Raw genomic sequence first — 10597 nt, forward strand, 5'->3', positions numbered from 1 at the left:
TGCAGGCTGGGTTGTGTTGCTTTCAGGCAAAGATGTTCTCCTCCGGCATTCCGACCTCGAGCCCCACTCTGTGCTGTGCTGTGCTGTGCTGTTCTGAGCGCTTCTGAGCCCAAATTAGACGCGTGCATCCGCTATCAGAGCGTCTCGCACAGGCCAGCCCGCCTCTTTTTCCCAGAAAGCCGGCTGTTAGAGTAGCCTGCTTTCGACTAAGCCTTAATTTTTTGGCACAGGCGCGGGAAGCTGCAGGGTCAGATTGACACTTTGCAAACCAACACTTGTTCGCCGCCTCTACTACCACCACCGACCTCTTTATACCGACAAGCTCAGCCGTGCTGTCACCATGTCGCAATCGCAGCAGCCGCTGTACGCTACTGTGCGAGGGGAAGTGGTCAGCTTTCCCGCATTTGTCCGACTGCCATCATCCGCTCGACCCGAAAGCACCTTCATCCGCGACGGCAAACAGACCGAGCCGGTCAAATGCATCACCATGACTGCCAGCATGAACGGTGGCTTCTCCGATCGCACATGCTACAAGAAGCAGATTGCTGCGAGATGGAACATCGAAGCAGACGCAATTCGTGCTGTCTTGATCGACCTGGACGGCGAGCGTGTGCTGATCGAGGACATGGCTGACTGGCACAGCTGGGCCAAGGCCTACTTCTTCCAGCCACAGAACTATTCGATCTATGGCGGAAGAACAGACAAGCCATCAACCGCCGACTTCACTGTCAAGCCCATATACATTGATGTCGTCATGGACAATGCGGAAGGTCAGACGCCATCAAGCGCAGCGGAGGAGTCAGCTGCAACAAGCAAACAAGAAGAAGACACGGATCCGGCCGAGCAGCTGCCCACACGAGCACCACACGATCCAACACGTTCGACTGCATCGTCTCTACCAGGGCAGCAGAGGTCTAACGACCCGATAGGCGCGCTGGTCAACAACATCATGGAGCCCGTCTTCCAGTCACTTCAGCCGCAGATTCGAGATCTCGTAGACACGCTTGCCGGCTCGATCGCGGCCTTGTCCGCACAGGTGACACAAGCCCATAACCAAGCTTCCACCAGCAACACGACTCCTCATCCTAGGTTCACTTTTGCCGATCAGCCGACTGATGCACATGTGCCTGCCCCGGCAGCATCCGAAAGCAGCATCTCAGCAGGACCCGAGCCCACGTTGCCGAGAGAAGCCGCAGGCGAGACGCAAAGACAGTCTCTGATCGATGGTCTCTTCGACGAGCTCTCCAGCCTCCGTGCGCAGCGCGGATCCACGTCGGCGGCGGCACCCTCGTCACGCGATACAGCAACCGGATCGACTGGCGAGGGCGAGATGCGCAACGAGCTTACTTCAGCGTTTGCCGAGATGATCGCCCACCAGCGATCCGCCGCCACACGACCTGTGGACGACGACGAGGAGTCCCTGACCATCGTCTCGACTCCCTCTGCATCCAGCCGTGCTTCCCGCTCTCGCTCGCGCTCGCGTTCCCGCCGCACCTCTCTCCTCGGTAGCACCACTCTCACTGTCCTGACCCTCCTCACCTTCATCCTAACCTTCATCTCCCCCACCGTCGCGCTCACCGCGCTCAACCCCAACCCCCTCACCTCGCGCTCCGCCTCCTCCCTCGCACCCCAATCCTCGCGCAACCTCCATCTCTGCAAGTGCACGTGCTTCCAGACCAACTCCACCCTGGTCCCCCTCTATTCGCCCGCGGACCCATCCAAGCCGTGTCTGACATGCACGCGTCAGTTCTGCCTCGACCAAGGGCTGGATGTGTGCAAGGGCGCGAAGCTGGAGCATACGGACCACGACGTGGGGACGGGCTTTGAGGGCGATGTTTGGGCAAAGTGTTTCGAGAGGGATAGCTTTAAGGATCAGGGGATCATTACGTTGTATATCCTGACGGTGGTGGGGTTGGTCGGATTTGCGGCGATGAGGGGGAGGGTGGAGGGGTGGATGGGGAGGTATCAGGGGTTAGGGTCGCAGGGGTTGTATGAGGCGGTAAGGGGGGCGCCGTGGATGAGGGGATCGAGGTGAGGGGCGGCAGACTTGCAATGCATCATTTCGTCGATTTCAGACTCGGATGTGTTCAGCGTGAGCGGATGTGGCGAACATTTCTATTTGCAATGCAGTGCGATGCGATATGAACGACGCGAGACGACGAAACACGAGACACGAAATGACGAAACTTCTACCCTGTCTACCCCATCTACGATCAGACTTCTTCCTCTCCAACCGCTCGATCCTACTTGCTGCCAGCGAGCAGCTTCCTCACCTCGCCCTCGACCCCGCCAACCAACTCCAACACCCTCTTGACCCGCTCGTACCACTTATCCTCGACAAAGAGCCCACTCACACCGTCCGGAACGCTCGACTTCCGATGACAAGCCTGTGCGTGCTTCCACCAGTAAATCTCAGCAACCTTGACATCGGTCTCTTTGGGGCCCTGCATATCTATGTACTTCTTGCAGCTGTGGCAGTGGCCTTGGATGATCTCGCTCCTTTCGCGCGGCTTTGCGTTGCGTTTCTTGACCCGAAACTTGGAGGGTGGCGTAAAGGGGAGACCTGTGAGTGCCGAGATGCCGTGGAAGTTCTGAAGGTGGTAGTTGTAGGCGGAGAATTTGGTCTTGAGGAATTTGACGCGGCCATCCTCGTAGCAGACGGGACACATACCGACTTTCTGGGCGCTGACGCCTTTGACGAAGCGCGGCGTGTAGAGGTCCAGGATGGAACGAGGCTTGTTGAACGCGCCGTGACTCGTCCGAGCTCGATCGACGATCTCGTGGAAGATGTCGTCCACTTCGGCATAGTTGAGATTTCGAGTGAGCATCTCGAGCACCTCGGGGCTGACCGAAGACGGAACTGAGTATCGAGGGTAGAGCAATGGGAAGTCTGGGTGGATCTCCCAGTTCGGCGGGAACCGACGCGTTCCTCGGTCTCGCAGTGCTGCTTGGGTGGTAAACTCTTCGCGCTTGACATTGTCCTGCATGTCGTCCTCGAAGGTCCATTCCTCGTCTTCGGGCTTGTACTCGTCTTCAGGCTTGTATTCGTCTTCGGGCCGGTATTCGTCTTCGGGCTTGAGGTCCTCGTCATACTCTTCGGGTGGAACATCTTCCACGTAGGCCTCTGCAGCCTCTATCCGTTCGTCTTGAGGGTCTTGACTTAGATCGTCGTCTGGCTTGATCTGAGCTGAGGTCTCGTGCGCCGGTGACAGTAGGCGTGTCTCGGCCCCAGCCGGCTCGACCAGGTCCTGACTCTCATTGTCGACGGGTGCGTGTCGAGAGGGGTAGACCACATCGTCGTAGGAGGGAGAACCTTTAGATGGTGACATTAGCGCTGCGAGGCTTAGCACGGGTACGTTGGCCTTGTTCCTCAGCCTGTACCTGCCCGTAGACGAGGCAGGCGAGGAGAGCAATTTCGAGGAAGGCAAGCTGCCAAGCTCGCTGCTGAGATGAGCGTCCCGTCGGCGATCGTCCGAGCTGAACGCCTTGCTCGGTGTCGCTTTTTTGCTCGATTCAGGCTGCTTGCGCTTTTTCGCTGGCTTCCGCTTTGGCTTCTTCTTTGGCTTGACTGGAGTGACAGGTCCGTACGGCTCGTCGTCGACTCGAGACTTTTGCTTCTTTTTCGCAGATCGAGAGCTAGGTCCAGCAGTGCTGCTCGCCGTAGAAGCCGCACGTCGGTGGCGGGTGCCTCGATAGGGGGCAGCGTACGTCACGAGCGACCCAGCTGGCTCTGCGACGTGGTCAATCGGATGAGCCGTGCGAGTGTCACCGCGGGGAAGCTCGTGACCCCGGGAATCATAAAAGATCACGTTCGTGGACGGAGCCCTGCCCTGCCACTTTCCGTCCCTGCCCAGCAAAGGAATCGGACTGTCGTCGAGATCCAGAGAGTCGATCGTGCTGACACTCGTATCGCCAAGAGCCGGTGCCCAGAAAGAGTGCTGAGATTGATAAGAGTCATCCACCTCTCCATCTGCATCTTCATCACACGAGGACGGGTCCTGCTGGGATGAGCCGACGACGGGCAGAGAGCCGGAGGAACATCCGATGTGCTGATCTCCGAGAGGCTGATTGCCTGTGTACCAGCTAGTTTGAGAGCTAGTGACACCGTTGAGAGTGAACGGATCAGCTAGAGCGACCTTTGGGTCGATGAACTCGTGCTCCGGTCGCATGGAAGGGCTTGCGTCACGAGCCATGCCCTTGATGGCCTGCTGAAAGACCTCATTGTTGGTGTATTCCGGACTAGGTGCTCGAGTGTGACGCGGCATCAGAAGTAAGTTGCCAATGTCAGTTTGCACTAACGGCACTGACATGCCTCGGAGTTGGCGTGTCCAAGACTGGATAGAGAAGGCACGTGTAGACCAGCTGGAGAATGGAGTGCAGACGTGAGCAAAGTGAGCAAAGTGAAGAAGCTGTCGATGTAGACGGCGGCTGAGAAGGGCCAAGACGACGCTGTATCGTCGACCGCGAGTTGGACGACAGAGATCGTTCGAAAGACGGTTGAGAAGCGAATCGGACGGGTGACCGTGATCTGTATTTGTATTGGAGGGGAGCAGAGACTCCTGGAGCCGCTTCCTATTAAGACGCAGATCTGCCGACCGCACAACAAGCAGACTGGAGAGTGCGAGCCACGCTTCCTCCAAGCTTGTTGCAGAGCGTGAAAAGGTGACAGACGTCTCTTGCAGCCTTGAGGAAGACCTGACCCCGGCCTCTCCCGTGCGAGCTCTTCGTCCTTTGCATGATGCAATGCTAGAGCCAGCCTCGCTTAGAGGTGGCTGTTGCTGCACACGAGCGGTGATGAAGGACTCAGGTCGCAGAGTCTGAGCTGGCTGGCTATATGCAGTTGGTCGAAGGGCGACAAAGCTGCGAGCAGCGCTTTCGATAGACGATTCTGGATCTGCACTCGTGTTCGAAAGAGAGGGCTGTCGAACTTGGTCTTCCTGCAGCGTTGATTCGATTCTTACGTGGGTTGCAGGCATTCGAGCAGGTCGGAGCACTGCCGAAACGTGATCTCCCACTGACTTTGAGCCCGCGAGTTTGCGATTGGATGATTGATTCCGGCGTTCCGATGAGTCTGCCAAACGGATTAGTTGGAGGCAATAGGATGACAAAGGGTAGGGCAGCTCTTCCAGGCTAGAAGCGCTGAGCAGTGAGCGGCGGGTCTCTTTTCTGGGCCTTGAAACCGACCCTTGGTCTTCAAGCGAGCAGCCCTCCTGGCCGGCCTTGAGCGGATAATCTGCGAAACCAACAACAAGGATCTGCGCCTGCGTCATGCGCGTGCGTTCCTGTGTGTACAGGGGTGCAAGAGGCAGCAGGACTTGAGGCAGAGGGGCCGTACGAGGCAAGTCTGAGGAGGTTGAGGGGGAGAAGGGCGGTCGTGCTTCTCAAAGGGCTGATTCATGAGAGCGACTGCGCTGATCAACGGCTCAGCTCTGCCTGTCAACACAGCGACGTGGCTAAGTCGATGAAATTTGTCGAGGTGCTTTCTCTAAAGTCACAGGCTCCCGTGGCGCAATTCTGAACTCGCGCGTGCACTGCAGCTGTGCAGAGTCGCGGGGACAGTCTCGAGGTGCTTCGTGCTCCCGGGCCCTGCTGGACCCAGCACTCGGCTCTCTGCTCTTCTGCGCGGCACAGTCTTGGACGATGTGACACTGTGATGTGACGTCGGATGATGCAAAGAGATCCATTACGAGCAGGGATTGGACGCTGAAAGGAGGCAGAGGACGCCGGGGACCCCATTGAATGCTATCAGCTGACACGAAGTATCAGAAGAGCACCAGCTTGGCCGGCGCCTTAGACCGCTTGAACGAGCCCATGACTGCATCGAGGGCGAGCAGTTTCATCAGCTCGTCTCGCGTCTCGAAGCTGTCGAACACGCTGCGCTGCTTGGCGTCCACCCAGGTCTGGTCAATGACGAGCGCCTGGAGCGAGTCGAGGTGCAGGCTTCCCGATGCAATCAGCGCTGCCACTCGCTGTGGTGTGCCAGCTGCAAGCGGCGTCGTCTGCTCGCGCAGCCACGCCTCGTGCTCCTTGAGCTTGAAGTGACGGGCAAAGAGCTTTGCAACCGAGAACCCACCCAGCAGCGCCTTGTAGCTGCTGCTACTGCTGCTCTCCTTCGCTTCTCCCTTCTTGCCCTCCTTACTTTGGCCCTTTGAACCGTCCTTATCCACCTTGCGTCTCTTTGCAGGACCCGCCGATCCATCATCATTACTGGAAGCTTCTGCCGAAGTCGGGAGCTGTGGTCCGAGAGGACGCAAGCCGCGCGCGAGCTCAGCCGCACGCAGTGCATTGCCCGTCAGAATGACGAGCGCAGGCCGCCCTGGCTGGCTGACGCTTGCATCTTTGGCGTTGGTGACGCTTTTGGCTATTGAGGGCATACATGCGCGCACAAAGTCGGCCAGCGTGTCCACCGTACGAGGCTTGTCGAAGGCGGTCGTATCCAGAAGCATCGATTCGCGCAGACGCAGCTCTTCGAGCTCGAGCTCACTCAACTTGGCGAACGAGACGCTCTGCTTGGTTGCGAGATAGTCGGCCTGCATGTCTGGTGGCTGCGTTGCTACGGATCCTACTCCTTGCGCGAAGTCGGCGGATTGGGCCGCTCTCTGTAGTGGTCAAGGTCAGAGTGTGTGAAAAGTAAGTCAGCTGATGTGGTAGAGGTCGTGACCAACGGAGCGAGCGCGTCCGAGGTGATCTGGCTCGACCACTTACCTTCTGCTTGCGTGCCTTCTCCTTCTCCTTGCGTTTGCGATTCTTGTCCGCCTTTCGAGCTGCTTCGTCCTTGATATCTTGAGCACTTTGTCTTGGTGCCGATGGCTCACCGCTTTGCTCTTCATTGGAGTGCTCTGGCTCATCTTGGATGCTGACAGCTCCGTCGTCCGAGCCGACCACGGACCCTGCCTCGTTGTCGTCCAGGAAATAGTTCTCTTCCAGCGTGTCTGCCATCTTTGGGTGCGTTTCGAGGCTCTGAGGTAGCTTTTCTGGCTCCTTGACTGCTTCTGTGTAGATACGTAGGCGCTGTGTCACAGTCGAAGCGGTTTGCAGTGTGGTGCGGTGTATGCTGTTGACCTTGGTTCTCGAAGGTGTGGAGGAAAATTAGAGCTGCAGGAAGAACCCAAGGAACCTCAAAATTTTGGCCGAGTTCTCGGAAGTCGGCGTGTTGCCTGGCCCCCCGGCGAGAAGCCAGGAAACGTCGCGCTCTCAGTTTGGACCCTTTCCACCACCACCACCATCTCCACCTCGGTGACTGCCGTACCCATCTTTCACGGATACATGCGAGCGATCCATACCGCGACAAGCAAGTCTGCTGCTTTCTGAGCATCTCTCGATACCAGCGGCACGACAAGAAGTCTGACGTCGGGTCCGTCGAAGCAGCGTCCTGCATCAGAACCTCTCCTTCTCGACAAGATCGCGACACCAAAAGGCACCAACGACAATCTCTGAAGCCTTCCCAGCGCCAGCCGCTTCTCTCGTCACCATGGGTCACATCGAAGATCCAGCCGAGATCGCCGCCATCGCAACCGAATTCATTTCGAACCTCGACAACCTCCCCGCCGAGGTGTCGCACATGATTAAGGAAATCGAGCACAAAGATGCCAAGATCCAAGACCTTCTTCCGAAGATTTCCGCTCGCGAAGCGCAACTTCGCGACCTCCTCTACAAATCCGGACCCTCCCCATCGACCAACCTATCCGAAGCGGACCGGGTGAAAGCCGAAAAGCTCGCGGACAAGATCCGTACGGACTATGCGCGGGCAGACGAGTGGTCTTCCCAAAAAGAAGCGCTCAGTGTTCGACTGTGGCGTGCCATCCATGCGCATCACAAGCATCTCAAGGAGGAGATGAACAAGATTAGTCCGGCGGTGCTGAGCAACTACTCGGCGACGGCGTCGATCGGTACGCCGCAGGTGCCGAGTTTGGCGGCGCTGCCTGCGGCGTTGGCGGGGTTGAAGAGTCCAGCCGTGGAGCTGGACAGCCCGCTGGCGGGGTTGAAGCGCAAGCACAGTCTGTTGTCGCCAGGCATCAGCCCGTTGACGCCAGGTACGCCGATGAGCGCTGCTGCACGCGCGAGGGCCGGTGGACGGACTACGCCGGTGGACTCGGGATCGCCTGCTCCCCCAGAACGTGGGTTGGGCGGGCCGATGCGCGGCGCTGGAGCGCGAAAGACGCGAGGCGGCTCGCTAGCAGCCAGCGGACCGGGAAGATCCGCCCTCTCGCAAAGCGCCGAGTTCGGCGGCCTCGCAGGGATGGAAGGCTTCGAGGGCGAACCCGGCGAAGGCGAGGAGGGAGAGGAGAAGGACGACACACCTTACTGCTTCTGCCAGCGCGTATCGTTCGGCGAGATGATCGGTTGCGACAATGCAGAGAACGACCCGGACTGCAAGGAGTGGTTCCACATCGGATGCGTCGGCGTCACCAAACCGCTGCCGCAGAAGTGGTACTGCTCCGAATGTTTGGCCAAGCTCAAGAACAAACGCAGAAGGCAGTGAGGTGGTCTTTCAATCGCTGTGGTCGTTCCTCACTTCTCGGATCATTGTGCTTGTACTTCTAATATACCCCGTGGACGATCAGACTTTGTGACCAGACTAAAGCAATGTGCTATTGTATGAAAAGAGCGACGCGATGAAGGGAAGGGGCGGGAAGATCATATTTCCAAAGAGAGTGTAGAGGGAGCTAACCGCCATCGCCAGGCGTCACTCGTAGGAGGAGCCGTGCTTGATCTTGTCCGCATGGCCTTTATGTGAAGCGGCACTCTCACCATCTGCCATCCCGACGACAGAGCGGGTGTCGACCGAGGAGTCGGAGAAGTCTGCGGCGGTCGCCGAAGCCTTGAATGTGCTTTCGATGCTGCGCACGGACGGCGTGAGTGCGAGGGGGCGTTTTCCATCTGCCTCAACGTCCTCGCCTGAAGCCGGGAAGCTTGGCTTGCCTGTCTGTTCCGTCGACAAGACGATGTCTCTCTCCTCAAACTCGACCCTTTCAAAGTCGACGTTGATGTCGATGGGCACCTGCGTGCGGATGACGTCGAGGCCAATAGCAGCGCGGAAGAGCGGGTCGAGCGTGGCGACGGTGCAAAAAATGGCGACAGTGGTGCACGAACAAATGGTGATGATGCTGACAGCCAGCAAGTTCTTTCGACACATAGGCGCGAGATTGCCGGCGAGCACACCACGCGGGAAGCCTGAGGTGATGATGTAGATGGGCAGAAAGCCGAAAGCAGGCACGCAACCGACCATCAAGCACACATAGATGTTGGCGAGGATGGTCATCTTCCAAGTGGCTAGGTTACGTTGAGAGGCAGCGTCCTTGGCCGTCGGCTTTCCCCGGGTCAGCAGAAACCAGAGCTTGTGGAAATAGGTCGTGTAGGACGCCGGCAGCGGCGCTTCTTGACGCGAGCACGTGTGGTCGACAAGACTCATGATGTTGGGGATGCCGTAGCCAGCCGTTGGGATAAAGAGTGCATAAGCGCACGCGGCATAGACGGCCAAGTTGATGCAGCTGTATCGGTAGACCTCGAAATAGCCGGCGGCAGCATGACGTGCCAGCAAGATGAGTTCGTCAGACGCGAGCTGGTCGGCATCACTGAGGAAATTAGCTTTGCCAGCTACATGTAGGCTCATCTGGTGCTGGATGTCGGTTGGCAAGGCTCGGCGGACGAAGTGTCTTGCTCGATAGTACGAATTGCCAGCCTTGGCGCAAAGGCCGATGGTGCTGCAGGTCAGCAGAACACAAGGAAGGACGAGGACGATGTTTGCAAGGATAGCCGATCTAATGACGGGCAAATGGTACCATTTAGGGCGATGAGTTGCGGAGATGTGTTTGGCGTACGAAAGGGGAGATCGCGGACTACAGCCCACAGCGAAACCATGCGTACTGACCCAACCGCCCAAGATCAAAGGCAACCATGGGAGCGGGATGATCCAGAAGTACTCGAAAGAGCTGATGTTAGCGCGATCAAAGGCAGTGACGACGCCGAAGGTGATCATGAATGCGATGAGATACCCGATCACGCCGAGAACAAGGGTGAAGACGGCGTTGGCGACATAGAAGGTGCCATAAGGTGTCGATCGCTTGGTGATGATCCAGAAGCTTCCGAGCGTCTTCTTCTTGTAGACCATGACGGCACACAGGACGAGGGTGAGGAAAACCTCGGCTTGACTCGCCATGAGCCAGATTCGGTCGTGGCGATGCAGTGGCGCATAAAGGGCAATCGAAAGGGCGTTGGCTAGCTGCAAGCGGGTTTGTCCGCGAGAAAGAAAGACCATGTCGTCGGGCTGGACCGTGTGCGAAAGCGAGAGTGGCCGCGGCATCGCGTCCAGTTGCGGGAGGCTGGTCATGACTGTTTCTGGAGAAACGCAAGAGCAGCGCAATAATGTATTCGAAGCCGTGACCGCAGGTCTATATAGCGAAGATGGACGGACAGAGAGTGATAGAGAGTGATTGCGAGGACGCCGAGGGAAAGGACCGGGGGCGAGCGAAGCAAAGGCTGGGGAGGTGGTGGGACGGAAGTGATCAAGAAGGAACGCAAAGAGAGTATCAAGGGCACGCAGGACCAAAGGAGCGGATATATATACATACCGTATGAGCCTAGAGAGTGCACGCAC

At 57.9% G+C, this 10597-nt stretch overlaps 5 protein-coding genes across 5 annotated transcripts; 2 read left to right on the forward strand and 3 right to left on the reverse strand.

Annotated features, from left to right (window-relative positions):
• Positions 1-340: 340 nt before the first annotated feature.
• PSEUBRA_000774 (uncharacterized protein) lies at positions 341-2035 on the forward strand (the record flags this gene model as incomplete). Its single annotated transcript, XM_016434078.1, has 1 exon — positions 341-2035. The coding sequence occupies one exon, from the start codon at positions 341-343 to the stop codon at positions 2033-2035; it is 1695 nt and encodes a 564-aa protein (XP_016294546.1).
• Positions 2036-2243: 208 nt separating this feature from the next.
• PSEUBRA_000775 (Protein of unknown function DUF4451) lies at positions 2244-4265 on the reverse strand (the record flags this gene model as incomplete). Its single annotated transcript, XM_016434103.2, has 1 exon — positions 2244-4265. One exon carries the CDS (start codon positions 4263-4265, stop codon positions 2244-2246), a length of 2022 nt encoding a protein of 673 aa, XP_016294547.2.
• A 1497-nt stretch (positions 4266-5762) lies between these two features.
• PSEUBRA_000776 (uncharacterized protein) lies at positions 5763-6939 on the reverse strand (the record flags this gene model as incomplete). The annotated part of the gene is made up of 2 exons (XM_016434092.1): positions 5763-6599; positions 6706-6939. 2 exons carry the CDS (start codon positions 6937-6939, stop codon positions 5763-5765), a joined length of 1071 nt encoding a protein of 356 aa, XP_016294548.1.
• Positions 6940-7471: 532 nt separating this feature from the next.
• Positions 7472-8482, forward strand: PSEUBRA_000777 (Inhibitor of growth protein, N-terminal; the record flags this gene model as incomplete). The annotated part of the gene is made up of 1 exon (XM_016434070.1): positions 7472-8482. One exon carries the CDS (start codon positions 7472-7474, stop codon positions 8480-8482), a length of 1011 nt encoding a protein of 336 aa, XP_016294549.1.
• A 204-nt stretch (positions 8483-8686) lies between these two features.
• Positions 8687-10303, reverse strand: PSEUBRA_000778 (uncharacterized protein; the record flags this gene model as incomplete). The annotated part of the gene is made up of 2 exons (XM_059464449.1): positions 8687-9704; positions 9822-10303. The coding sequence occupies 2 exons, from the start codon at positions 10301-10303 to the stop codon at positions 8687-8689; spliced, it is 1500 nt and encodes a 499-aa protein (XP_059320919.1).
• Positions 10304-10597: the final 294 nt, after the last annotated feature.

The sequence above is a fragment of the Kalmanozyma brasiliensis genome (genome assembly GCF_000497045.1).
Source record: "Kalmanozyma brasiliensis GHG001 unplaced genomic scaffold PSEUBRA_SCAF10, whole genome shotgun sequence".
NCBI classification, from domain to species: domain Eukaryota; kingdom Fungi; phylum Basidiomycota; class Ustilaginomycetes; order Ustilaginales; genus Kalmanozyma; species Kalmanozyma brasiliensis.